The sequence below is a fragment of the Aythya marila genome (assembly GCF_965140915.1).
Source record: "Aythya marila genome assembly, chromosome: 10".
Taxonomy (NCBI): domain Eukaryota; kingdom Metazoa; phylum Chordata; class Aves; order Anseriformes; family Anatidae; genus Aythya; species Aythya marila.
Window position 1 is genome coordinate 11,251,916 of NC_139051.1, and position 27,005 is coordinate 11,278,920.

Here is a 27,005-nt window from a genome sequence, read left to right on the forward strand (position 1 = left end):
CGCCACTGGGAGAAGAGGATGGCCTTTGGCTTGGAGGCAGTGAGAGCAGCTCCTTCACTGCTGGACCTGCACAAGCTGATCCCAACTTCACGTGCTGTGTTTTGCATTTCCAGATCTCGCCCTGGAACAGCCTGCCACCTTGCACTGGTTCCACCGAGCACGTCTTATCTCCGGGGATTTTCATGAACACGAAAGCAGAGGCCAGGCCAGGCCTTGGGCCGAGGCACAAAGAGCTGCTGGGAACAGCTCACAGCCCTCAGCCGTGGCACCGCGCCTCCTCGATGGGAACTGGAGCGTTTGTTCAGTTCTCCCGGGGATTTCACCTGCCACTTGTGAGTGCCACCAAACCTTGCAGTTGTCCCTCGAGCTGCAGCAAGGTAATCTCTGCCTGGAGGGCGTGAGCGGGAGTCCTGGGCTCTGCTATCAGGCTTGTCCCAGCAGCTGTAGGTAAATCCCCATCTGAATTTCTCTTCCTGTACATAAGAGCAATGCTACTTACCAACCACACAAGTGTGCAATAACATGAGCAGAAGATGCTAAAGAAACGGGAAATGAAAGAATGAAAGGAAATCACACCGTTGAGGGATTGATCCCCTCTGTACAATTTGCACTGAGGCTTCAGAGGAAATCTAGTGCTTTAACTTGGCCCTTCCTACCTTCCTGTAGAAGGTTCCTGCACTGGATAAAGAGATTTCCTCTCCATGTCAAGGGGAGCAAGTCCACATCCACTCAGCCCTGTCTACTCCAGCTTCATACACCAAGCACGGCGAGGCAGGCAGAGATGACTTCTGCCGATACCCTTTTTCTGTGTCTAATTCTATTTCTGCTCAGCGATACAGTGAAATTCCACGCAGAAGTATTATGAGCTTGACTGGCTTTATTTGTTTAACAGTTCACATTTTCATTAAGCCGTTGCTACTCGGCAGCCAGTAATTTTATTTGTGTGATAGCCATATTCATCTCGCCCGTATGGGTGTGGGTGTCGCTCTCCTTTTCTTCTGGCAGAAGAGACAAAAATCAGCTGTGATGGAGCAGGGGGAGGTCTGCGACTTCACACACCTGTTGGCACGTTGCTGTGGGTCACAGCTTCTGCTTGGTTTTGGGCCACAGTAAAGAGACTACAGGTAAATTAATTAAATAAATAAGTGCAGAGGGAGCCTTCCTCAGCTGTCCAGGTACAAACCCAGAAAGTGAAATACTTTTGAGCAGATTCAGCCCCCTTGACTCACCACTGCAACCAGCTGAGTGTTGCTGACCGGGTGTTTATGCTATCCGAGTATCAGATTTTTAAGAATTAATTATATGCCTAACTCTTGGCAATCTTTAAATATCTTGAAATACCTGGTTGCAGGAGCTGCAAGATCTGCATAGATCCCAAGGAAGAGAAGTCTGGTTGTTTGGCCTGCACCGATTTGACAATCCTGCACCAAGCTCAGGCAACCAGAGAGAAAACCAAGAGACGTCCTGGGATGTTAACGACCTGCGCTGAGACAGCCAGATGACTCAACCACACCTCTAGACAGAGATATCAGAAGTCACTCAATAACCCAAAATATTTCACCCTGCCACTCCCCTTTTACAACACGACACCAAGGAGCCCAGACGTGCGTGCGCCATCCCTGCTGCCAGGGCACATGGCAGAGGATCCGCGGGCCAGGCAGGCGGGCGCTCCGCCGGGCACGGCGTGTGAACAGCACTGGAGAGGATGTGGACAGATTTAAGGGCCGTGGAGACATGCAGCTGTGCCATTACCTGCGGGTGCCCAACCACAGGCACACCCGGCAGCAGCACGCACGACGCCTTGAGCGCAGGAGCCATCCCCGCCAGGATTTCTGCAGGATGGATTTGCTCGGAGCAATTGCCCACCGGCATCCCACAGCGCCGACGCGGTTAAGAGGAGTGCAGATAAGATGCCCCACGACCTTACGCACGGATCTGAGCAAAGAAAGGGGGAATGGCAAAGGCTGGGAGATGCGTCTCTGTTTCCCAATCAACGTCTCCCCACACAGAATCCCAAATCCTTCTTTCAACATCAAAATCCTTTCCCAAGTGATAAACAAGCTCAGCGTTTCTCTAGCTCCTTCCTGCCCCTCTCCCTCCTCAGAAGGTGCCCTGGTAGAATGCCAGATGCTGGGAAAAAAAAAAAAAAAACACAAAAGCCTCCTAAATAATTATCTCCCCATCTTCTCCGCTCCAGATTTATAGTCCTGCATCTGCGTCAGGACAGAGACCTGCTTCCATCTGTCTAAAACACATCCTTTACAAACAGGACCTGAGGTGGAATGTTTAACCGGAGCTTTTTACAACGTATTAAGAAACTGGAAAAGAAAATGACAGTTTCTGAGTGTTCTGCTTGCTTGTCTTCTGGACACCGCTCAAGTGGAGGGGGAGAATTTTTTTATTTTTTTTTTCCCTTTATGACAAATGATGCCGGGCCCATCCTGTAAGTTCCCTCACCGTGCAGCGTGTCTGTTCATGATAGATACCGGCACAGCTACTTAGGTGTCGATTTATCTGCTAGAAAAGTATTGTCTGCTTGGAACTAACTCATCCTAAAAGAGTAGCCCCAGAGGGGGAAGAGAGAAAAAGGAGGGGGGAAGAGAGACGAGGAGCTGTCAGCTGGGAATATGGCCATGCTTCTGCGGCAAAGGATTTGGCAAAAAGCAGGCATCACATTTAGTTTTAGCTTCATCCTCTCTTCCCACCTCCTAGGCCATTCTTTTCTAGTGTCACTCAGCACCTCTTTCCACCTTCTTCCCACAAAGGCCTTACCATTAACATGCGTTTCGGTTCATACTTGCAACCTGTGCAAACAAAAAGCCCACAGCTTTCTTCCACGGGTTCGTGCCAGCGCAACGCAACTCTCAGGTCCCAACCTGAACGGTTCAGAGCTTAAGACAAGTCGTGCTTAAAAGAAAATTAAAAACAAAACCAAACAAAGGAAGTAAAAGGAGATAAAGGGACAAAAAGAGAGAAGGAAAAAAAAATGCCCTGCAATCACAGGGTATTTATATTTTGTGTTTAAAGAGATTTAAAGCAGGAACTTGCCAATTTTCTGCAAGCACGATTAGAACAGAACCACCTCAAACCCTTCACCCTGCTGCAGAGCCCTCCGAGCTGAGCTGCATCCCCCCCAAATAGCCAGTACAGGAAGAAGCTCACAAATCCCTGTGCCCTAAGGAACTTCGCATTACTTTGGGGGAAACAGAGGCAGGGACAGATTCATTAATCCAAGTAAAGGACTCTGTGAAGCAGCCTGGCTTGCTGAATCCCCACCCAACAAACAGCACTCAGTAATCCCAAGGCCCAGCAACTTCCATGCCACCCTGCCTGGCACGAGGCAAAGCAAGAAACATGAACAGAAGAGAATGTTTTTAGAAAGGAAAACCTATGGTCATTAACCACAGCTGGTAAGCAAGCGATCCTATTAAAACGTGTTTCATTGCATCAAGCCTTAAGATACCTACCACCATTTCACTCACTCATTAGTCAAAGACCAAGGTCACATCGGTGGGCCCTGCTGAGCAGCAGGCAGCTCCAAAACCTGTCTGAAAAGGTGGGCAGATGTTCCAGTGGCTCCACACTGCCAGGTTTAGCCTGCTGGTGATGCCAAGCTAGCACGGTTAGAGCTGGTGCTGATATCTCATGGCCACTCTGCAGCCTCGGCATTTCTGGAGGATGCTCCTACAGGCTGGCCCTCTGCCCCTGGTTTACTGAACACAGCTTCCACGTGTGTGCTGAGGGAAGCTGGGTCTTTTAAAGCTGTTCAGGTAGATATAAGTGCACAAAAAGCTTTGTGAGACACTGGAGTTAAAGAATTGCCAGAGCCAACACTGAACTAAAGACTTCTAACGTAAGAAACTGCCCGTTCAAATCTGCGGGTTTTCTCTTTTCCCCACGGGCAGGGTGGGTTTCTAGGCATGTTTGTTTTGAACATAATTAAATTCCACATGTGAGATGGTATCAGTTGGTTGAGCTTAACTTGTGGAAGGTGGGTGTCAGTGCCGCCTAACTGAGAACCAGGGCTTGCACTGAGGAAGTTCAGCATTTCTTGTGCCGGGGAACTGAAGCCAACAGAGAAGACCGGCTGCTCCTGCAGGAGGAGGGCTAATCCCACCATCTCTTACCACCATCGGCCAACAGCTTCGTTCTCACACACCAACAGCCTTCAGCGGATCCACTCCCAGCTGCCAAAGCACCAGCCCTGGACGCCGCCGACCAAAACCCCGCGGGCACCAGGCTCTGAATTGCACAAACCGAGCCCAGCCCCGGTGCTGCCAGCCAGCCTTCGCTTTTCACCCCACGAAGGCGAGGCAGGCGGGCAAAGAAATGCACAGGCACACACAGCCCAGCCCACCCAGCACGTGGGGGACAGGCCGGGCCCTCGATCTGCAGAGAGCTGCTCCACTCGTGCCGCTCTTAGCGCGGCGTTGGAGCAGACAACCCGCTCCCCTTTCAGCCGCTCCGCGGTGGCCGTTTCTCCCGAGCTGCCCATCATTTCCTTATCAAGCGGTAACAACGGAGATCACTAGAGACGCGGCTCAGCCTTGCTGCGATTTCACTCTCGCAGCGGGTTGTAAATGCCCCTATAATGTTGGCTTTTTTTAATCTCGTGTTATTATTACCCGCGGCTGCCATTCAGTCTGCGGAGAATAAAGCGCCGAGGCTTTCAGGACCCGCACAATGGCTCTGTGCATTTGCCAGCGATTGGCCAAACAATACCTCTGTGTTTCAGCTTTATTGGAAACCTTTATGTTGTGGGAGGCTGGCTGCATGTGCCCCTCCGCTCAGGCAGCGCAGAGGTGCGAGTGTGTGCCTACGAATCCATCTGCAATTTGCAGGGCACGTGCCTCCGCGGCTGCCTGTAGGAGCCTCTCCCAAGGGACAAAGCCACAAGTCTGCGATGTCCTGAGCAGCCACCGAGACTTCTCCACAGCTCCTCTGAGGGGCACGGAGCCCAGCAGGCCCCCTCTGTGAATCGCTGCCTTCAGCTCCGCGTAAATGGTGTTGCCAGCTCGCGTGAAGTCTGCTGCTCTGTGACATAACCGCGGAAATGTCAAAGCTCCGGCGCCCAGAATCATGTTCCTACATGAAATCTTGGCTCCCGTTGGAAAGTACAGAGCCTGAGATCCACAGGCTTGCAGGGAAAGCTTGGGAAGCGGAACAACTGAAAAAGCACAAATTAGAATGCAAACGAGATGTGGAAACGCAGGGCTCCTCGGATTTGGGGAGACGGATCGCTTCGGTCGGTTCCTTATGGCTTGCAGGGGACGCCGCAGAGGTGGGAACCCCTGCATAGCTGCAAACACTCTCTCACCTGAGCAAATGAGCCCTGCTGCACACTCTTCACATACTCCAAACCCAAGAGAGAAGCCAGAAACTCCCCCAGAACCACAAGGTTGACTTGTAAAACTGTTCAGAAATGCTCTGGGGTCATTTCACTTGCTTTCTGCTTGTAAGCACCTGAGTCATTCTCAGACCGCTGCCTTCTAGGCAGGAGGGTGAGAAATACATTTTTTTTTACTTTGGTTTTATTTTTTAAACAGAACTGAGGCTCTCGTATTTTTGTAAAACTTCAGGAACAACTCTACAAAACTAGGGCAGAAGAAAACATGCCAAATACTTCAAGGCTTGGCAACAGCGAGTGCCTGCCTGCCTCTCCGTGGCAGGAGGAATGTCTGTCTGTCTCAGCCAATGTTTCTGAGCAAGAATGTCTAATCCCGATAGCCCGTGTACATATAAAACACCTATCCTGTCAGCTCTCTAGGAAAAGACCTTGACATTTTGCAGAAAACCACATCCCCATCTCCCCCCGAATCTCAGCATAAGGCAGAAAAAAACTCGGCAGATCTGAGAGGTGTAAGAATCAGGTGCTGCCTTCGGCAGGAATTGAAGTTAAAAAGGGAGAGGCAGTGGGGAAACGGGCACGGGACGAGCCACTGGAGCTGGAGGGCCGAGGAACCCAGTGCCAGGTTTCCCAGCCCTGTGGCCACAGCCAGCCTGCCCCTCTCCTTCTCGTGAGCCCAGGGGGGAGATCTTGAAGACGAGGAAATGAGCTCGCTCTCTGCACAGAGGGTAACGGGGCTGCACCGCTCTCCTCCAAAAAGGGGCAATGAGGTGCCCAGAAACACGGGTTAAACAACCGCTCAAGGTCATCCAAGGACTACGAGACAGACGCACAGGCGTCTAGCAAGTGGATTACTCTTCCCTTTTGAAAGGCACACAGGCGCACGCACAGGGGGATTGAAACTGCTTAGCCAGGTGCGGAGCCTGCTGTGATCAACGCAGCTTCACTGAGCAGCGACTCCTCTTGCTGCTGTTTCACTGGTGCTGAAATGTAAAAACCAAACCTTTGTAACGAGATTCCTTCAAACAGATGCAAATAGGGATGGGGGATTTTGCATCTGGGCTAAGTTTCCACAGTCTATACGTCCTATTTGTCTGTTAGTTATTAAATTACCCACAAGCCATCAACAACTCAAGTCTCTCCGAGAGGCAGAGATTAACTAGGAATTGCTATGCAGAAACGCTGCTCATCTCTCTCTCCAGCGAGATCAGCCTCATGATGAGTTGCGGACATTTGGGAACAAAGGTGAGCCTTCCTGCGAGAAACGAGTGGCACAGAAAGATGGGAAAACGCTGCTACAGGGAGGAGAGGATTTGCAAAGCAAGAATCCATCAGGACTGGCTTCCTACACGCAATGCAAAGCAGAAACTTCTATCAAGCACACACAAAGCTGGAGCGCAGAGAGCTGCGCTTCTGTCCAGGCACTGATGCAAATGAGATTTTCCGTGAAAGACAATGAAGCCAGTATGTAAATATTAATTTAACAATCTAGTTGACAAAGCCTCGGCTGATCTATAAATAGCTGGTTTATTAGCAGGTGATGCTGAAGGCAGCTATCCCGGCTCCTCTCCCCGCAATCCCCCGTGCCATCTCGTTTTTAGTGACCCTGGAGACGCGACGACTCTCAGCTGTATGCAGCTTGCTTCTCCGCTGCTACCTGCAGAGTAGGTACAAACACTTGACAACACAATACATATTTATCAAGGCCCTTACAAGACGAGGATCCTGCGGCACTACGCACACAATGGCTCCCAGTGCTCAATTAAAAGAGGGCAAAAGGTTCAGAAAAATAGAAAAATCAGGCAGCCTCACTTCGAAGCGGGAGGTGGCTGGGGAGCTGGTCATCAGGTGCCATCAGGCATTTAGGAAATGATTGAGAAGGATCCAGTGGCAGGCACGTACACTGCAGATTTGGCAAAACACTTCTTTGGTGGCCTAGAGTTATTAAGGTGATGCTGTCCTAGGTGCTTAGCTTGCCACTGCAGGAAAAAAAAAAGTCATAATCCCAATCTCTTGTCTCAATTATATTTCTTCTGGAATTATTATTTCATAATGCATAATCGATCCTACAGCTCTTTCCCCTCTCTTTGGGCTGCACACCCAGGAAGCCCTTCTTTCGCCCAGGTACAGGACAGCTGTTTTAAAATGCTCAGCAACACCACGGACGAGTTTGGGGCCAGCAGTCAGGACCACTGCATCCCGGTAAATCTGCTGCGGCATTTCCATCGGCACAACAGAACTGCCCACACTGCGTTATGGCCAGCATCCATGGAAACCATGTGAATTATCATGCTTTAGGCTATTCACATGGATTTGTATATATCCTGCAGAAGTCTTTTAAAGCTTCAGTCTTCCTCTTGCTGCAGAGAACAGTGACAACATACTTGACGGGCTGGGCTTGTAAATAGGCAGATTGAATTAGAGGAACAGAATGGACTTTGTTATCCTTCCCTCCCACTTGCTGCAAGTTTCTAAAGAAACCTTCTGAACACAAGAAGTCACTATGTAGCTGCTTATCGTATGGCTAGGAAAAGGAAGGGGGAAAGGAAAAAAAAAACACCACACAATCAACACTTTTCTTCCATAGGGTCCGTCATATTCTTACAGCTTGCGCAGCGGCGCGCTCTCCAGTTACCCAACGGGGATGCTCCTGGGCCAGGCACTGCACCACCCAGGCGAGGGCAGCGGCTGTGCTCAGGTAGGCAGGATGTATCCAGAGGGGTGCTGGAGCTGTGTGGGCACAGGATCCATCCACAGCCCAGGCACACGGCTTGTCCTGCTGCTGCACCATCGCTTCTCAGCGCCACGGCACGGCAGATGCGCTCCAGAAGATCGCAGTCACCCATGCCAATGGGCGTCAGGACTGCTGTGCAGCCAGCTTTGGATGCTGGGTTGTTCCTTCCTTTGACTGGATAATAAACATTCATAAATTGTGTTGTAAAAAGTTCTAAATGCAAGGGTTAAACTGGTATTTGTTTGACTGAAGCCCTGTGACGGTCGCACAGCCTGACTTATGACCACCAGGTACCGTGGAAAGGAAACTTTCGCAATGAAGTTCACTCAGGAAACAATCTTTTCAAATGGACTTACTTCTGTTTTCCATTATTTATGGAAAATAGGATAGACGAGTTTGGTTTAGCAGAATAGAAACTTAAAATAAAGCCGTGTTGAGAAACCCTGCAGAATTTAGCAAGAGAAGTGCTATACACTGCCAAATTGATCATAAATAAAGAAATGAGTCATTCTCATTAATCAACTAGAAAAAGACTAGTGTAGTAATAGACTTGCAATCATCTTTACTGTATTATTTACTCTAATAAAACTTTCATAAATCTAATAGCAATAGACGAAAGCAGTGCCAAGGAAAAACTGAAACATTTTTATGTCGCTCAGAAAATGGAAGATGCTGCAACAAGGCTGCAGAAGAGCTTTCCCAGGAGAAATGCAGGCAGCTGCTGACTCCTCTGTCTTTGATGTGAAGTCCCATATAAACCTGCAGTGTTAAATGACCCAGCAGAAGCTTCTTCTATTCCCCAGACCTCTACACATGCCATATCCAGTAGCTCCTGCAAACGTGCTGCTTCCCTTTGTCCGGGGTCTCCTTTCCACACCAGCACATCCATTACCCACGTCCTTCACTTAAGAGCCCAGCTACTCGCAGCCCAGCAGTCCTTTAAACCAGGACCCGAAGAAAAGTTTAACTAAGTTTGCTTCTCTCAAAGTACATTTCAAGCAACTAGAGCAGAGACGAAATCCAACTTATCCAGAGTAATTCGTTCTTCATGCTTGTTTAAGCACGGTCACTCACCGCAGACAGGCTGGCAGCCTTCTCTGTAGGTTGCAGACTCTGCTGCACTGCGAGGAGCTGTGCTGAGACAAGTCCACATCACACGTCAGTGGAGATGGACTGCACCCTTCAGCTCGGGGATGGAAAGATCAAACTGCTAGATAGGTTCTCTTTCTTGCCAGGTACCCTGATTTTTATCAACGGGAAAAGCCAATTAAAGTTGATAAAGACACATCCTCTGCTGATTTTTCCTTACTGCCCACTGCTCAGTGCTAGTATAATGGATAATGTTCCGCCTGTGGGTGTATTTTCTAAGATCTGTCAGTTCTGACAGCATTTTGGCACCTGGATAACTCAAGATTTATACCAAGGGTCCAGGAATGCACCATTTCTCAGTAGCTGATGGGTACATTTTTCAGCAGGGCTTCCCTAATTAAAGGGCTAGAAAGAGATGGGATCAGATTGATAGGTTTTGCAGTCAGATGTTCTACGCTTAGTTTGATCAAATATAAATCACCTCTTGGAACTTTCTGAACACGTGAGAAAAGCATGCGAGAGAAACTATGGCAAGGCATCCAAAGTATCCCAACATAATCACTTCATTTCAAACTCCACCTCTGTCCCTACGGCAAGGCCATTACAGACACGCTTCAGAAAAGTGATGGTCATTGGGGGAAAGAAGAAACAAACAGGAAAACCAGTGCTATGAAAGGAGACCCTGCTGCTCTCGAGGTTCACCCAAAGTGTTTTGCCCCAGACAGCACACAAAAGGTGCTGCCCTCTCAGCACCACGCGGGGCTGGGCACACCATGCTTTGCTGTCTCTTCCCTACATACCGTGAAATGTCACCCGGAGAGGTCAGTGGCAAGGTCTCTCTGAACAATCCCCCTTTGTTCTGGTCCTAACGGGATCTGCAAGTCCTGAGCTCCACTCTTGGGGTGAGAGGGAGAAAAAAAAAGAATCGACAAGCAGGGTGTGAAAGGCCAGTACCGCACAGCGGATGTTCACAAGTTCCTTACTCCCAGGGTCTTGCTCAGACCAACCCCTAAAGCCACAGAGAAGAAAGTCTCAGAAGAGCCATCTGGAATAGGGAAAAGCATTTGTTGGTAATGTAAAACACGAAACCAAAGAAATAACAATGCAGAGCAAACGGGAATGTGAAAAGCATTTCCAGACACTGAGAGGTTAAAACAATTATTTGAACAGCTGGGAAAATTAAAATGGTAAAATAATAGCTACCCTTCAAAATTCTACAGATGCAAAGAGACTCTTCAATGAATAACTGATAAAGGGGAAAAAACATTTTAAAAGAGAAACTGTTTCATGCATGAAGGTCATACAAGTAACAGCTCCTCGCAAGTACCTGGATTTTCCGACCAGGCAAGAGATGAAGGAGGGGGGTTCATACAGCAGCCTTTCACCTCTGGACATCCAGTGTCAAATCCTGAATGCTGTACATTACACGTGAAAGCGACTTTAGATGTATCCTTTCTATCACTTTTTTGGAAGCGTTTCCACCCCGCAGCCCACAAGGTCGCATACCATCCTGCCCGAGCTGTAGCAGTTTGTTCCCCAAGGACTCCTCCTATCTCCAGCACAGCCTCCATGGGTGCAGCGACGGGGGCAACGTTTGAGCAGTTCTGGCTATTTTACCACCCCGTCATCCCCCACGTACAGACCCGGCGCTGGGAAGGATGTGGTGGTTACGTCGATTTTCAGAAAAACTGAGTCTGTAAAGAATAGCTTCACTGTTCAGGAAAGGTCTAAGAGGAAGAATAATGCCAAGTCAGGATCGCAGTGTGTGAGCAACAGTTTTATGTCAGGACAGAGGACATGGACAGGCACCTCCAGGGGGCCCAAGGCTCCAGCAGAGCCATCTTCGGGGCAGGAAGGGGCTGAAAGCACACAGCTGGGGAAGGTCTATCTGCCACCTGGCTCCAGCAACTCTTCTCGCAGGCAATGAATCCTCTTTCTCCACTTGCTATTTTAAACCACAAAACTAAAAATTTTCAGAAAGTAGAGGAAAATTTGACAAGTGAGCGTGTAGCACTGCAGAGAAGAAATCAGCTGTACGGTGCCAGCTCTTGTTTCCATTCCCCACCCACTTCAAATGCACAACCTCTTCCACAAATACTGAGCAAACTGCTACAAGGACAGCAACCAAACACACCTCGTCACAGTCCAAAAACCACGGATCCTCTGGCAAAAAAAGGCAGAAGCAGAACAGAAGGCCAGATCCATCCACCCCAGCAGTCAGTTCTTCTATCACTCACACAGATCTTTTCGCTAATGGAAACCAGTCTCCAACTGGGAAGTTTTAGCCACTACTTTTTTCCTTAACTAAAGGGAAGTCAGAACAAACTGAGGTCCTACAAGAATGCTTTTTCTCCAATTTATTAGAGCATTTCTGAAGAACTGAGAGGTAGCCTCCTCCATCTGCTTATTTCTTCTCTCTCCAGAGCAGAACCTACTTTATTTAACCTACTCTGAGCATGGTCATTGTATTTCTCCAGTTGGCAACCACCTGGTATTGAGTCCTGATGCTGCCAAGTATCTCCTCGGATGGGTTAGGCTCCTCACCAGTCAATGATACTAAAAGAAAACATGAAAAGGGTGAGCTTGCAGCCTCTCCCCCACTTCTTGCCGCAATTACCTTGAACACCCTCAGTAATGCAGACTATTTTGACCACCTGAAGAATCAGAAAGTTCCAATCTGTTGCAGAAAGAAGCGTTTATTCCCCTGTGTCTGTGCTAAACCAAAGCAGCCCATGCAGCAGACAGTACCGTGGCTGGCAGAAGGTTTCCAGTAGAGGTCTTGACCTTCCCATGCTCCTGCAGGACTGGGACATTTTTACAAGAATCAGGACCCTGCTATTCTGCCAAACTACACGCATTTGGTCCAAATTAAAATTATGGCTGCAGCTTTAATTCAATACACTGTCCCTCACTTCTGATCCTAATGTGCTGGTGAGAGCTGCTGAACCATTGCACACTCGTTTTTTGGTTTGTTCTTTAGGTGGGTATGTCGCAGTGCTGCCTGAACAGATGCCAGCAGCGAGAGCTGCACAGCAAAACCATTTGGGGAACACACCAGCTGGGTACGTAGCCTGCCTTAGGAGAGTTAATACTCATCCCAGGAAAGCAGCAAACCCATCTCCTGCATCTTGCTGTGGCACTGGTTGTGGGAAGGACAGGTAAGAGGGATACCCCAGCTTGTCTCCGTACCACAGGAGCATCACCTGCCCAAGGCAAACATCCTGCAAGGTTGGTATGCAGTTAGGTAATGCACTTTGGGATCCTTCAGGGTTAAAAAAATGCGTTTAAATCTGACGAGATGAGAAGGAAGCTGAAGCAGAAAAAGAAGGTGCAATGCTTACACAAGCATGCACACCGTTCTACCCTCCTTTGACTGGGAGTCTCTCAATCTTACCCGCGGTTCCTGGAGCCAGCCTCCCCTGTGCCAAGCAGCTTTCATGTTCACCGAGGGGCGCAGGGGGATGCAGAGGATTACTCTACGTCTTTATGAGCTTCCAGTACTCAGAGCCCAAAGATTTCTCTGCTCCTCTGATCAGCCATGTTAAGATGCACATTTAAAATAAGGCAGATACTGAACTCTGCCTTGCCCCTAAGGAAACTGCAGGCTCCTCTTGCCAAACCGCCGGTTCAGTGCTGCAGGGAATAGGCAGGCTGGTGTCAGCTCCAATACTGATTTTAAAATGAAAGGAACTCAAACGAAGGGGACAGAAGAGAGGAGAGGAGGGAGGGAGGAAAGGAGAGGGTGCAGAGACACTGGAAGGAAGCAGGTAAAAAGATGAACACAGAGGGAGAGGAAAAATCTGAGCCCAGACTCTAGAAAGAGGTGAGTAAAATAATAGAAAGCAGGCCCCCGGTTTGAGCTCCCATCACAGAACAATTTACCCCTGCCCATAGCTCAAACGTTTGCTATGCACTGTCCTGAGCTAACGCAGACCCCCTACAGTGGTAGCGTGGCATTCCTAACAGACTTGAATTCAGCATACCTCAAAACAGTCCGAAAACACCAGTGAGAGTAACTTGGAGAGAGTAACTTGGCAGTCCTATATAGCACTTGATTGTAGTGCCAGTGGGTCAAAGTTGGGGTTCCTCAGTGACGCACTGTTCTAGATCCTGATCAACAGGAATGGCAAATTTCTGGGTGCTTTAATCTAAAGGCAATTATTCCAAGTAGTTAACTTCAGGGAAATGGCTTTGAAAACCTTAAAAAAAAGCAAGTGCATACCTGAAAGTAAGCTGGCAAATAATACATCCCAAATCAGAAATCAGGACAGGTTCTTACAGCTCTACAACCTGCAATTAAAGAAGCCTGTCAAAACTTCAGGGGCACTTCTTGAGAAATTTGTGCCAAGATAAAGAAATGCTTTCAAATGTTGATTCTAAAGCAATCAGCAAGAAGAATGTGAGCGTGATTGAGGTGTAGCATGCAGCATGGCATCGACTCACCGACCTGCTGTCAGGATGGAAGTGCAACCAGGTACTGTGGTCAAACAGACCAAGACTGACAGAGCCAAGGAAAGAAACGACAGACAGAGCGAGGCAAGAACAAGAGGGAGCAAGAACCAAGAATGGTGAAAAAGAGCAGCCAGGCCCCGGATGCACACTTGGAGCCCAGAGGCTTGTGGAGCAGTTCAGAGCTACTGGAGGAATTCCTTTACGTACCTGGCTGGTGGGTCCAAACATCAGCCAGATTCAAAACGACCAGAGAGCTTAATTGCAGACAGCTCCAGATTAATGCCGAATCCTTATAGCCTTTTATCCACATGACAGTGTACTAGGCTGCTGTGCTTTGGAAGACACTTCTCAGGGGAGGATGTCTACTTCAGCCTTCAAGCAGCACAACGCTCCTACTGCTTTGTGTTGTCCCCTAAGAAAAGCTTTTCATAGCAGCAGTGAAAGCTTTTTGCCCTGAACAGCTGGAACCAAAGTCAAAGCACAACCTGGCAGTTTTCTTGGCTGCACAGAGCTGCCACTGAACCTGAGTCACAGGCAAGAAGCCCATGTTGACAATGGTTTGAGGCAGCAGTTCAGGATGCTAAGAGAGTCAGAACTCCAGTTTGCAGTGTTTACAAGAAGAATATTTTGTACCATATCCTTCTGCCACAGCTGCCATCCAGGAATTATCTTGCTTGCTTCTGTTCTTTTAAAGTATTTTTTTCCCTAACACCTATCAAAGCCACCATCTTCCCAGCAGGAGCAGTCAGGACTTGCTGTCAGGTCTCCCCAGGAGCTCAGACTGCTCTCTCCTCCACGTGGGACCCCACACACCCCACAGCTTACCGATGCAAGAAGCCGGCTCTGAGATTCAAGATGCTACGAGGGGATTGCTGTTGTCAGAGCAGATCTGGTTCCAGACACAGCCACTGTGAACTGAATCCTCTCCTCTATAAATCTGTCGTGTGATCTCGCTCTTCATTTCTTCGCATCCCTTTTTTCTGTAGTACTGCAACAATTCATTGATTCAACACAGTCAACAAGGGAGCAGGAAGGCAGAGGCAGACTCTCAGATTGGAACAGCTGGTTTTCTTGATGGTATCACGTCCCAAAGAGAGGTAAGGAATCACAAGAAAAGAGACCGCTTATTCTCAACAGCAAACAACTCCACACCAGAGAAGAAAGCACAACCCTGCTGACTGCGAGAGAAAGGCTGCGCTGGGATTTTAAATATATTTCATACTCCTTGATGGATCACGCCTGAAGATTTTGTGGGAAGGCGAAGCACAGAGGAAAACATGCTTCAAAGCCTATCATTGTACTCACAGGGGCTGTGAAAACTCCATAAACATGATCCCCTGTTACCCTGCCCGAAGCCCACGTGCAGACCTGCTGCCACAAGCAATTCCTCGACGGCCACGCTCCACAATGCTGCTCCCCGCTGCCACGAAGCTTTGCGACACACTCCCGTCGGACACACCGAAGTGTGGCTAACGATAGATAGGCAAGGGTGACCAGAGGGGACCAAAAAAGATGCTGACAACTGACAACTAAGCACAGGTCTTGGCGATGTGCAGGAGAAGGTGCTCCAGCCAGCTAGGGTCTGGTCCAGGGCTTACATTTCCCGGTGAAACATCTGCCCGGGCGGCACAGAGAGATGTGCGGGGTTTAAAGCAGCTTGTGGTCTTGCTCCTGTGAGTGCTTTTCTCACACCCAATGCTGTATCTTTTATCTCATCCTCAAAAAACAGAACCTGTATTAAAGGATCAGGCTGTTAATGTGCATTAATCGAGGCTGGGCCCTCTCCGTAGCCCTCTCTCACAACAAGAAGTCTGCTTCCATTTCTCAGAAGCAAGCAAGGAAATTATTACACAGACAGAGAAGGTTTATTCCAAAGGACCCTAAATACCAGGCTGCTCTCTCATTTGTACAGTGCCACCCTTGCCGAGCCCCTCAATGAAGCTGACAGCAGTGAGTGCAGGTGAGCCCCTACATTTAGGAAAGCCTAACACCGAAACAAGCCCTTTCATCAACAGAGCCGATGTCCCTTGGATTCTTCCAGATTCACTTCTCAAAGTTAAGTTCCTCTGTGACCAAACTGATGTCTAATAAAGGGTCAGTCGATACAATTCCCCCTGCGCAGGCACCACTGGGGTCTCTTTCCTCCACCTAATTGCCTGCTTTCACAAGGTACACAGGAACTTATTACTTCAGAGCCTTTGTGCCCTCTGAGGAACATCGCCGCAGCTCACCAGCAGGTTCGGAGAGCAGGACAAAAAGCACGCTCACTGGCACGCGACACGGCGACACGAGTGCTGTTTTCTTAGCTGGGGTAAAAATCCAGACGTGGCTGCAGGGGAGCAGCCCGAGCAGCCACGTGAGGGGACGTGCCGGCACATCAAACTCAGAGCAACGTTACCTGGGACACTCGAGCAGGTTTTGCGCTGCTCTGTGTATGGCAACGCTCCTGACCTTCCAACATCTGTTCAGTTTTTATACAAAAGCAAGTCAGGGCCCTGTAAGGCAGCGCAACATCTCTGTTGACATTTCAGTCCCTGCGAGAGCAGCTCTCCTCTGGCTTTGTATCAGGCACCTTTGGCTGTGTCAGAAATAGCACGCAGCCTGTGCTCTCAAGCAAAGCCATTTGTGTGTGCAAAGGTTCCCGGCAAACAGGCAGAAGGTGGCAGCTGGAGGAAGGAGACCTGGGATCACTGCACACAATCTCACCTTTTATTATTTATCCACATTTACCGAGCACAGCCTGGCTTTAATCCATCAGTGCAAGAAACCTGCTAATATGCCTACATGATTGGAGAGACCTCCCCGCATTTTATGGGTCTCTACTGCAGCAAATGTCAAGGCTCACCAAAATGAAGCACGAGGAATGGTCTCAGGCAGCCTGGGACCTCTCTTGCCCATCTCCCAAGCAGCAGATATTCGATGCTGCATTGAACAAGAAACTTGAGACCTCACGTCCACGACAGAGCTGTGTGTGTGCAGAGCCCCCACATCAGCACAAACTGAAGCAGAGTAAAGGTTCACATTTAATAGTGTCCAAAGTGGTTATTCTTCCTGAACAACGTGGTGCCCCGTGTGCTTGGCTTCTGCAGAGAGGAAGGTGGCCACTAGGTGCAGTGCAGGGTCACCACAAAATTCCTCAGGTGCACCCCAGCCCTATCACAGCACCTTCTCCATATCAACTTATGGTACACACAGCTGGGATGAAACCCACCTCAATCACTGGGTTCTGTATTTCTAACAGGACTTCAGAAGATTTTTTGAGCCTCGGGACACTCCTAGCACACTTAGGCTCTTGATGTACTGGTACTGCCAGCATCCCAGGGCCCAGAAACCTTACCGAGCTTGTTGAACGACGGTAACCCTACGCAGGCCACCTCTAGCACTGCTGAAGACAAAAGCTCTCAGCTGTTCCTGCTAACATGGCTTGGGGCAGCACATCTACAGCATAAAGATCACCAGAATGCTTGCAGTCACCCTTGCTGGCACTCTCTAAGAGGAATCCAGGGAACAAGTAAATGAAGAAAATATTCTCCGTTGCCACATGAAGCATTCAGACCAGGTAAGGACTGAAACACGCTCCCCAGACAGAAAGCTGGACTGATCACTGTGCACACACTAACCTGTTTAGGAGTCAAAAAAACAGAATATAAATCTCATGATCTGCGTTAACCAACGCTGAATTCCTTCTCGGAAGGGAGCGAGGTACATGCAAACGCCCCAAAAGCCCGCAGATGTAGTGGCTGTTGTTCAGAGCTCCCAGTCCCCCAATAAAGGAACAGCACAATAACCCTTATCTCTCTGTTACACTGCTCGGTGGAGTAACCCAGCAGATGATCTGCTCCGAAAAATAAAACCAGTCCTTGCGGGCAGCAAAGGCGGCCTGATAAACCGAGTGGGAGAGAATGCAGAGGCAGATGGGTGGAGGTAATCAGAAACGACAGGAAGATAAGCAGGCAGAGGGCGAGCAGAGAGCTTGAAGGACAGAGGCAGAAGAGCTGAGATTTTACAGAGTACGGATATTTGAAAAGTTAAATCAACAGCTTTCCAACAGCGTTATTTTTAAAATCATTCCCTCTAATATATGCAGGGAGCCAGCTGCTTGCAAAATGACCTTTAAACCCTTCCTACCTTACCTTATTAGAGCAAATCGGAGCTGGAGGTTGGCTGATCCTGAAATCCACTTACGCAGGACAAACAGGCATTCAGCAGGGACAAAGAGCGAACACATTGTCAAAATAATTTTGTCGGCATTTCTGGACACATTCAGGCTTAACCCAGCAGAGCAGCACGCTTCTCCAGCTTCAGAAACAACGAAATATGGGATGCTGCACCACCACCCTGACTCAAGACTTCACTACCTGCTTCCCTCGCATTACAAAAATAAAAAATCCTAACCCAAACAGGTGCTGGTTTTCTGGACAGTTTCCGTGAACGCTGACAGAGGTCTAAGAGCCTTTCCCCAACCCATAAAGCCCCGCCAAAGGGCTCTAACCTAAAAAAGAGGTTAGAACCTGAAATGTCTCTCGCCAACAGATCAGCGTAGCGGCAGCAGAGCTACCCTGTTACCATATGCACATCGCTGCAAGGTGCTGTCTGTGACACGTCCTGCTCCTGCACCCGCAGCCCTGAAGCCCAGTACCATTTCTTCACCCAGCCTGAGAAGGTCCAGCTAGGACTGATGGCTTGAAAGCGCTTTGGAAGCGCTCCAAGCATAGCAGGTAACACCTCCAGGCAAGGAGGCCTGCTGGGCACAAAGACAGTGCCACAAAGGGATGAAATCCACAATTAACACAGGCAGGATTCCCGAGGAACACTCCCCACTAAGTTTAGGTTTTGTAACAGAGGAATGCTCCCCAGCCTTGGACAGAGATGCTCTGGGAGAAAAAATGCAAGCAAACAGCATCAGGACAACTTCCCTAGGCCTTCTCCTTCAACGTACCATAGCTTGGATGAGAAAAGGGTTGGCATCCTGCTAGTAAGTGGGCTCGTGGGGTGCTCATTACCTTCCCACGTTCTCCTTGGCACTGCAAAGGTCTGGGTGGAGCAGCCTCGCTTGCTTGGCAGTAACTCTTCCACTTGATGAGCACCGGTGCCACCAGAATAACCCCTGTACATGCTATCCACACAGACAAATCCAACGGATTGGGGAAAGCAGCAAATCCCATTAGTCCTCAGGGTATTCAGCCCCAAGAGCTGCTCATAAAACAGCTGATGGATGGCGTGTGAGAACCGCGCGCTGCGTGAAGCAGGAGACCTTCCTGCACGGACTGAGACCAACAGCAAGCATAACAAATCTTCGGTTTCCCCAGTTTGTCATGAAGGCTTTGGCATCGCGGATACAATTTCCCAAGTTATGGCCAAGTTGTCAGAGAATGGATCTAACATTAGCACCAAGTTATGGAAGTCAGGGCAATTCGGGAACTTCCTGGGAGTCTGAAGGCATTTGACCATTGACCTTGTGCTTCTCACCAGCAGTTGCTATCGACAGCAATTTTTGTGGATCTGTTTCAATCTAACTTCAGCAGCAGAACACACCGTTTAAAAATTGGAAATCAACTTCTTTCTGTCCAAGACTGCTTGGTCATCAGTCTCCCGGAATTAATCTGAGTAAGAATTTCCACTTCCAACTTGCCAACACAGTGCTACAAATCTTTTGTGAAAAAAATCTGGCATTAAAACAGCATGATGTATCACAACACTCTCGCACCCCCGAGCAACTATTTCCCATAGCAGATAAGCCTGGCTGCAAACAGGCTACAGTCCTCAGGAAAACACTGCCTAATAGGCCATACGGAGAGCCCAGAGTCTGGGAAACCTCTTAGATGAAGTAGATCCACGTAGGTCTCATTAACTGAAGCTAATAAAGGAATAATTTTAAAAGACAGAACAATAAATGAGACAATTCCCTTCCTTTTTGGGTAGTGTTTGGCCCTACTCTGCTTGAAATTTTGATACCCCAACTTTAAATGCCCATTTTCAGATTCACCCTCCCAAAGACCACACTACGGAAAGTCAGCTCTGACTTCTGTTCCTCACTGGCCAGCTCTCACAGTATCTTTTATTACAGAGTATTTTTCAGGCTGCTTTCAAACAGATTCAGGCAAACTAAGTTTTAAATCAGAAAGAGCCGCAGCACAGACCACATTTTAAACGTAATGAGATGCCATCTAGTCCAACTCCAGAAACTGTAATGATGTTCTGACTTCTTTCCCTCTTTTAACAGCTTCCCCCAAAACCATCTGTGAAACATGCACACTTAGATTAACTTTACCTGTAAGTATATCTGAGAGTGGAACCATTAAGTGAGAAATTAGACCCAAAGGCAATTCTGCCTCACTACAACAATGTCAAAAAATAAACAAAAAGACAAACAAGCAAAAGACAGAGCCAAAATAAATAAATGCAGACCGTAAGTTAGATTGTTAGACAATGGATTGTTTTGGAGGAGAGAAATGGGGTCGGGCAGTCCTCCTTCCAGACCAGACAAAGGCTACAAGAACTCAAGAGAAAAACGTTGGAGGGTATGGACAAAATATCTCTAGAAGAGGAGCCTTGAAGCACAGCCAACCGGGCAAAATAAAGTTTTAAGCTTATTTGTGCTCTTGTTTTCCATGAAAATGGCAAACTCCAGAATGTGTCATGTTTGGGCTTTATATTTATTTATTTATATGTTTGGGCAAACAGCAGAGAGAGAAGGTAGTTGGGTTAATAAGTGCTGACAATATGCCAAGCTGTAGGGAACATCAGGGCTTTGTGAAGTGCTGAGATACAGAGCAAATAAAGAACTTATGCCTCCAGTTTCATGAATACCGGGTATATGCAGCAGCCATTTCCATTTTAAGTAGGCCAGCATTTTATTTCGGGACATGCCTCATATATTAAGATGGCGGTTTATGTCCTTCCAGGCAGCTCTGTATTTTTAGTTTATCAACTGATGAACTCCTGGGGATCGAAAACGTGTAAGGACCAAAGGCTCGCCGGAACCAGGAATCGCTGCCTTGAAAAAAAAATCAAAACAATAACCACTTCCATCCTTTATAAATAGAAGCAAAATATGGATCATCTTCACCTTTTGCAAATAACAGGTCAGGGGCTGCTTGGGTACAGTTAATCCAGCGCCGCTCTCCTCTATGTTTACGACTAAATAAACAGCAGCTGCCTGCAGCTTGCGGCCTCTCCACCGATTCCCTTGTGGGGGCCATTTATTGAGTCATAAACTCCTCCGATAGTGTTATCACCACAGCATTTGCACAAATAAAGGTTGGGAGAGAGAAAGATTAAAAAAAGAGAATTGACTTGACGGAGAAAGCAAGGAAAACACTTTGCTGATATGTTTGCTTTGAACAAGGACAGACGGACAAGAGGCGGGGCGGGCAAATACCTGGCTGAGGATGGCTGCGTGCATCACGCTCCTGATCTGAGCACAGATTTATCTCAAACCACAAAGTTGGATTTCAGAAAGCTCAAACAACCCTAGAGCCTTCCAAGTTAGATATACTGTATTGAAAGCAGCATACCGTCTGATGTATTTTTATCTTTTCTGGGAGACTTCGACAGCTAAGATCTACCTCTGCAGAATCTCAGGGAGGGAGGCAGATCCCAGCGTTTCTCAGTATACCTGCTCAAAGCTCCCCCAGCCACGCACGCTGACCACTGGTCTCTACATAAAGCAATCTGTAAAGCATTCTGGAACCCATCCGAATGGCAACAGCTCTAGCCATGAGTCTAATGATACCTACTGGCCAGAGACACCCGCAGCACAGCCCGCGGCACCCAGCGCCTCCTGGAGCTGCTTATCTTCAGCAGAGATTCGAGGTGTGGAAACAGCACTTCCCAGCAGGATCCAAAAAGCTTGAGCAGAACTGCTCCAGCAGGCTGGGACGCTGCACGGCTACCTGCTGCATCTGCTCAGTAGCACCAACCTAGGTCATTGCCCACGGTGCAGGAGTCAACTTGAGGCAGAGTTGCAACGCTCTGCTCTGTGTGTTAAACGGGCTCTCACAGGGATCGCTCGGGAAAGTAAGAGCAGTAAATTGACCGCGTTGCTTTTTATTACAGCCAAGGGTAAAGGAGAAAGCAGCAGACTCAAGGTTACGTTACAAGGCTACCTCCGCTGGAATCTGGGCAGCGTTTTGCACGGGCTTGTTTGCACAGCAGAGTGACTCACGGCAAACGAGGGCGAACGCTCCCGTCCTGTCATTACCAACCAAGACCGTTCACGTACAGCAAAGTTGCTGCACAATAAACTCGCTCGCCAGTTTATTGCATTGTAATTTCCTTATGTAGACAAGCCCTAAAGCCTTGATAGAAGTGGGTTTACCTTTGTCTGTTATGAATAGCAGGCTTGTGAGAAGCTGGATGTAGAACAGGGAGAAAGAGCACAGAATTACGAAGGGCTCCCAGCTCCGTGTGTACCCCTCCTACTGACAAGGGAATACATGTGTCTGACTATGCAGCTCTTTATAACTTGGTTTGGCCAGGAGCTAGAGCACAAAAAAAAATTCACCTTGGTCCCTCTGTGAAAGACAGGCACCTAGAGACATTAAGGGAACACCTGGGAAAAAAAAAAAAAAGGGCTACATGCTCCTTACCAGCAGCCATTTCTTCGCACGCGGTTGCGAGGAGCAGCGCTCTTCCAAATCGCACCTCGCGTTAATGCGTGGTCACCAGAGGCCACAGTTTTCGAGTGGCAGCTGGTCGGAGATTCCCTCGTACAGCCACCAATTACATAACAAATTAGCCAAGTGAAATCCTATGGAAATTCAGATTTGCCTTCTGGTGTGAAGAGGACGTGGAGGAAGCAGAAGGGGGTCACAAATATTCGGCAAAGCTCGCATGTGAGCGCGCCTTCGCAGGGTGGGGGAGCAATTCAGTAGTAGGGCTCTGACTTCAAAAAAATAATTTGTTTTTCCCTTCCATCTGGGCTCAAAATAAGAAATTACGCAGATTTCCACTGCCCACTCTCCTTTTTCCTTCCACACCCTCTTCTCATTGGCACAAGATAAAACCTCGGGGAAACAGCAGCAGCAATTTTCAATTCTCATTATCTAGCGGCAGCAGTAGCTCTTGGTGAAACTTGCGGTCAATAAACTACAGGCAATTTTAAAAGACACAATGGGAACTGCCCCTCCCACAGCTGTCCCATTATCCCAGCTTTTATTAGATTTAAAGCCAGCGATTCTTAGGCTGTAGCTGAAGTTCTGCAGAGCCACGAAAACAGACCACCAGAAAAGATAAAACACCCCTAAATTAAACAGGAGACATTACGGCAACGTCCTCTCAAGTCAGAGGGCTTCGACATAAGCAAAGCCCAGGATGCAGAAAGCAGCCCAGAGCCCAAGCAGGCTGCTGCTGCAGCGAGCCCGTGATGACACAAGCAAAATTTAACATTCAGGAGAGCAAAACCAGCAAAGCTCGTGAGCAGGTTACACAGAGCACGTCGGGAGCGTGCTAGCTACATCCAGGAGAGGATCCTGCTCCCCTAAGCCTCGTAGCATCCAACCGTACGTGTTAACTTGGGAGTTCACGGGCTGGGTATGCCTCCTGTGCAGCAGGGAGGATGCTGCTCCTACTCACCCGAGGATGAAATTCAGCTGGCCTGTTTTATGTGCCTGTTTTAGGACCAGACGCACCGTGCTCTAGCCATGCCTCTTTCTCTCCCCTGACTGCAGAAGAAGCCCTGATGACCACGTACAAACCAGGTAACACCATTTACATCTCCATCCTGCACTAGGGTACGTAGCAACCTGCTCCAGTGCGAGCGCCTCTACAGGAAACGGGAGCAGAAAATCAATTTCCAAACTCCTGAAATTATTTCCTCATCTCTCCGCCCGTGGGGCTGAGGTAACTGAGGGTGCATCTCACCTCCCGGACCAGAAACGCGCACTGCGATAGGCAAAGGGAATCGGGTGCCCAAAGGAACGGTCTCGGAGCAGCACAGTTCAGGGGAAGATGCAAGGAATTACAGTAATCCGCTGTAAACTGTAATTTTCAGCCTAGAAATCTAGAGCTTGCTTTCTGTGAGCCTAATGTATACCATGCCTTGGAGACATTTAACCAGCCATCAAAAAGAACTTGCAGAGAACCAGATGCTTCATTAAAGAATATTCACCAAGCCTTATAAAATCTTTAGTAAGAAGCAGAAGAACAAATCACCAGCATGCAAGTGAGCTAAGTCCCGCATCCAGCTTTGATTACAACATCCTCTATACTGGCAAACATATCATGTTAAAAAAAAAAAAAAAGGAAAAGAAAAAGAAAAAAATATCAAGCGATTCTGACCCTTCTTTCCCACATTCCTCCAACCCGAATTTCCTGAATGAGGAATGCGTGAGACAGAAAGCCATTTGGTAGAAGATGCTAATTTAAACTTAAAGAAAAATAACAGCTTAAATGGGGAAGGGAGGAGGGAGTTTTATAGTCCTGCATGAAAAAAACACAACAGCTTGTGATCGTTACATACATATCTCACGAGTCAGAGGACTTGGTGAGAGCAGTAAGGCAAAGTGTCAGGGCTTGAGCTGTCCTGGGATAAAGGAAACCACAGAAGATGTATTTCCTCACACATTTTTTGGAATTTGCACTTGCAGAACCCTTCAATACCTATATCCAGCTGCAAGGTTTAGTTACCTGCACCTGAGTATCTCTTGCCCCTTCTTAAAGCAGGGCAAGGAGATTCTCTGTCATACTGCCATCATCTGCAGGGCAATTTAGTGTCCTGTGTACTGCTCCTTCCAAGAAGTTTCCAAAAGAGTGGGGAGAAAAATTTCTGAAGTTCAGTGAACTCTGGGAACCCAGACCACCCCCAGCTTTTGGTTTATAAAGAAAGCATGCCCCCTCCCCCTAAAAAATAAAAAAAAAATCACACAAATCCAAACAAGCTCCAAGTTAATAGGATCTTTCACTGCCCTCTGCTGTTACCAGTCATTTAGCTTCCAATTTACTCTTTAATAATGTCGGGCTGGGGCTCGGGGCTGGCAGCATCCCAGCCCCTTTCTCAGGCGGCTTGGAGCCGCAGCTTGCAAATATGCTGAAGTTTAATGCAATCTGTCTTCTTTGGTAATCACATTCCGCCCGCACTGCATGCAATAAAGATGTATTGGTAAATGCATTTGCTAAAGATATACTCCACCGAAAAGGCTACAAGCCTGATTTACAGGAGGCAAGGAGGAAGCATCAGGTAACGGAGGCTGGCAGTAGATGCGCCAGCGCTCTGCACACAGCAACAGAGGGCACGGATTGTGCAGCAGCAAAGGCACTGCTTTACTTTAAAGCTGAGAAAGAAAAAGAAACCACACGTTTTGGGAGCTGGGGACTTTAAAGATATCAGAGAAAAGCCCTTTCCCTGGCAGCTTTAACCTTGCTGATTTGCAGACATACAAAGACCTTCTTTGTAAACAGGAAGGAAAAAAATTCCACCAGGACTAGCAACAACATTTGGTCTAATATATCCTGACAATTTTCCCATCTCCTTCTGTTGGGCTTCTTCTGGGAGCCGGCTGGCAGCTTGTTTCATGTTATACTTAAATCAGCCATACAGCTTCCCCTCACAATGCTAATGCGACAGAGAAGGACTGCTTCGACGAGATCTCCACCTCCCCCCACCCCCTGCCTCCATATTAATAATCCCAGGAGAGGAGTCTCAGCTCTCTATTCCCAGAAGGCTCTATCCTTTCCCCAAATCCATCTTATTATAGAGTTTCAATACCCTTCGAAGAATTAAAAAAAAAAAAGTCTGCCCTTGAGGGACAGCTGACTGAATTCTCACACGGAGAACATCCTTTACACTTTGGACATCCCAAGCAGCAGCTTGTCCTGCCATGCTCTTTTTCCAAGACTATATCCTCGTTGTAACATTCAACTACTGTTTTGTTTTTTTTTTTTCCTTTCTCCTTCACTTGCTTTAATAGCCACAGATTTTTCCAAGGTGCTGAGCAGTCACTGTCCTAAGGCATCAACAGAAGCTAGTAGGGCTCTGCAACTCTGACGGCAGAGCCGTGGCCTTGCTGGACCTCTGCACAAGACAAAACTTTCAGGAGCGTGCAGTTCCCTCAAGAGGCAGCACCTCTGCCCAGTAAAGCAGCTTTCCTCATGCAGCCATGAAAGGAAGCAAGACCTCCAATTGTGAGGTCCCAGAATGGGAGCGAGGTTGTTCGGAGCCTGTTCAAAACATTGCCAACACTGGCAAAATGGATTTGCCTACCCCTTGCAGAACGCAGCATCCAAGAAGGCAAAACTTGGGAAAATCACCGTGGCTGACTTTGAAACCTAGGAGCATCAGTGCTAATGTTTTGGTAGCAGCTCGGTACCTCAGGACCCACTGCTGGGACACACCACAGCACGACTGAGAAACGTGGAATGAATGTGAATGCACAAAATGGAGGAAAATTTGTCTCCTATGAACAGCACAGTTTAACTATCGGATACTACAGATCTCAGAGACATTTCCCAGAAGAAAACACCATGCAAAACAAGTCAGCAAAGCCCACAAGTATATCAGATCAGGGAAGCTTTTGTTACCTTCTGAGCTGCACTAACACAGCGCTGATACTCCTTAGCCAGTTCCGAGCATTTGAGCACCTCACATTTGTTTTCTTGGTAGCACTTCAGGATTTCAGACTGCAGACTTGCACAGACAGGATCGGTGTTCCTCCTCCTGCAGGGAAAACAAGAACAGAAAGATGCGTGAAGGGGAGTTTTCACCCACTTACAACTACATTACCAGTGGCACAGTCACTAATCTTGTGCTGGAGTCACCTAGCCCTAAGAAATAAAGAAACCAGTAAAAACAGAGATCACGGAAATGGGTTAAATGACCAACAGTGTCTTTCAGCTGAAAAATCCAGAGTACCAAGCAGGAAGAAGGAACACATTCTTTCTAGGTTGGTGTGGAAGGCTCTTACCAGAGATAAAACATCATATCTCCTCTGCAGTTAGGAAAAATCAATTCCAAGAGGTTCAATGATTTCCCCAAGTCACATTGGAAATCTTTGGCAGAGCTCCGGAGTCCTGGCTGGGCCTGCACTGGATCTGTTACAGGCTGACAGGGAACTGAATGGACCTGTTGAATGAGCCACCTCCACCTATCGAATCCTCATCTATTTAAACACTTCAAAAAAAAAACAAAAACACAACATGGTTGGAAGCACTGTAATTCTCCGAGTGACTCGAAAAAACAGGGAATAATAGTGAGAGCAGATATCTGTTTGTTTGTTTCTGAAGGAAGTGGTACTCATACCCCGTAAGTGGCAATGACAACATACCCAGGAACAATTAGGGAGGATGCTCTTACACTGTCACGTGCCTGTGTGCATATGGCACAGCACAAGCAACCGCACCGATAAAGGGAAGGTCACTGTAAAACAATACGGGCAGCAATGGCAC

General features: G+C 48.1%; 1 protein-coding gene and 1 long non-coding RNA gene across 3 annotated transcripts in view; both read right to left on the reverse strand.

Moving 5' to 3' along the window:
* CHCHD6 (coiled-coil-helix-coiled-coil-helix domain containing 6) overlaps positions 1–27,005 on the reverse strand; it is a 120,001-nt gene that overhangs the window by 21,194 nt on the left and 71,802 nt on the right. For both annotated transcript variants that reach the window (XM_082767964.1, XM_082767963.1), the window contains exon 7: positions 26,142–26,277. In XM_082767964.1, coding sequence (XP_082624090.1) covers positions 26,142–26,277 — 136 coding nt within the window. The remainder of the gene's footprint in view (positions 1–26,141; positions 26,278–27,005) is intronic.
* On the reverse strand, positions 11,627–13,417 carry LOC309881983. Its single transcript, XR_014318218.1, has 3 exons — positions 13,393–13,417; positions 13,154–13,318; positions 11,627–11,726 (listed from the first exon to the last, which is right to left on the reverse strand). It is a non-coding gene; the product is annotated as an uncharacterized lncRNA (long non-coding RNA).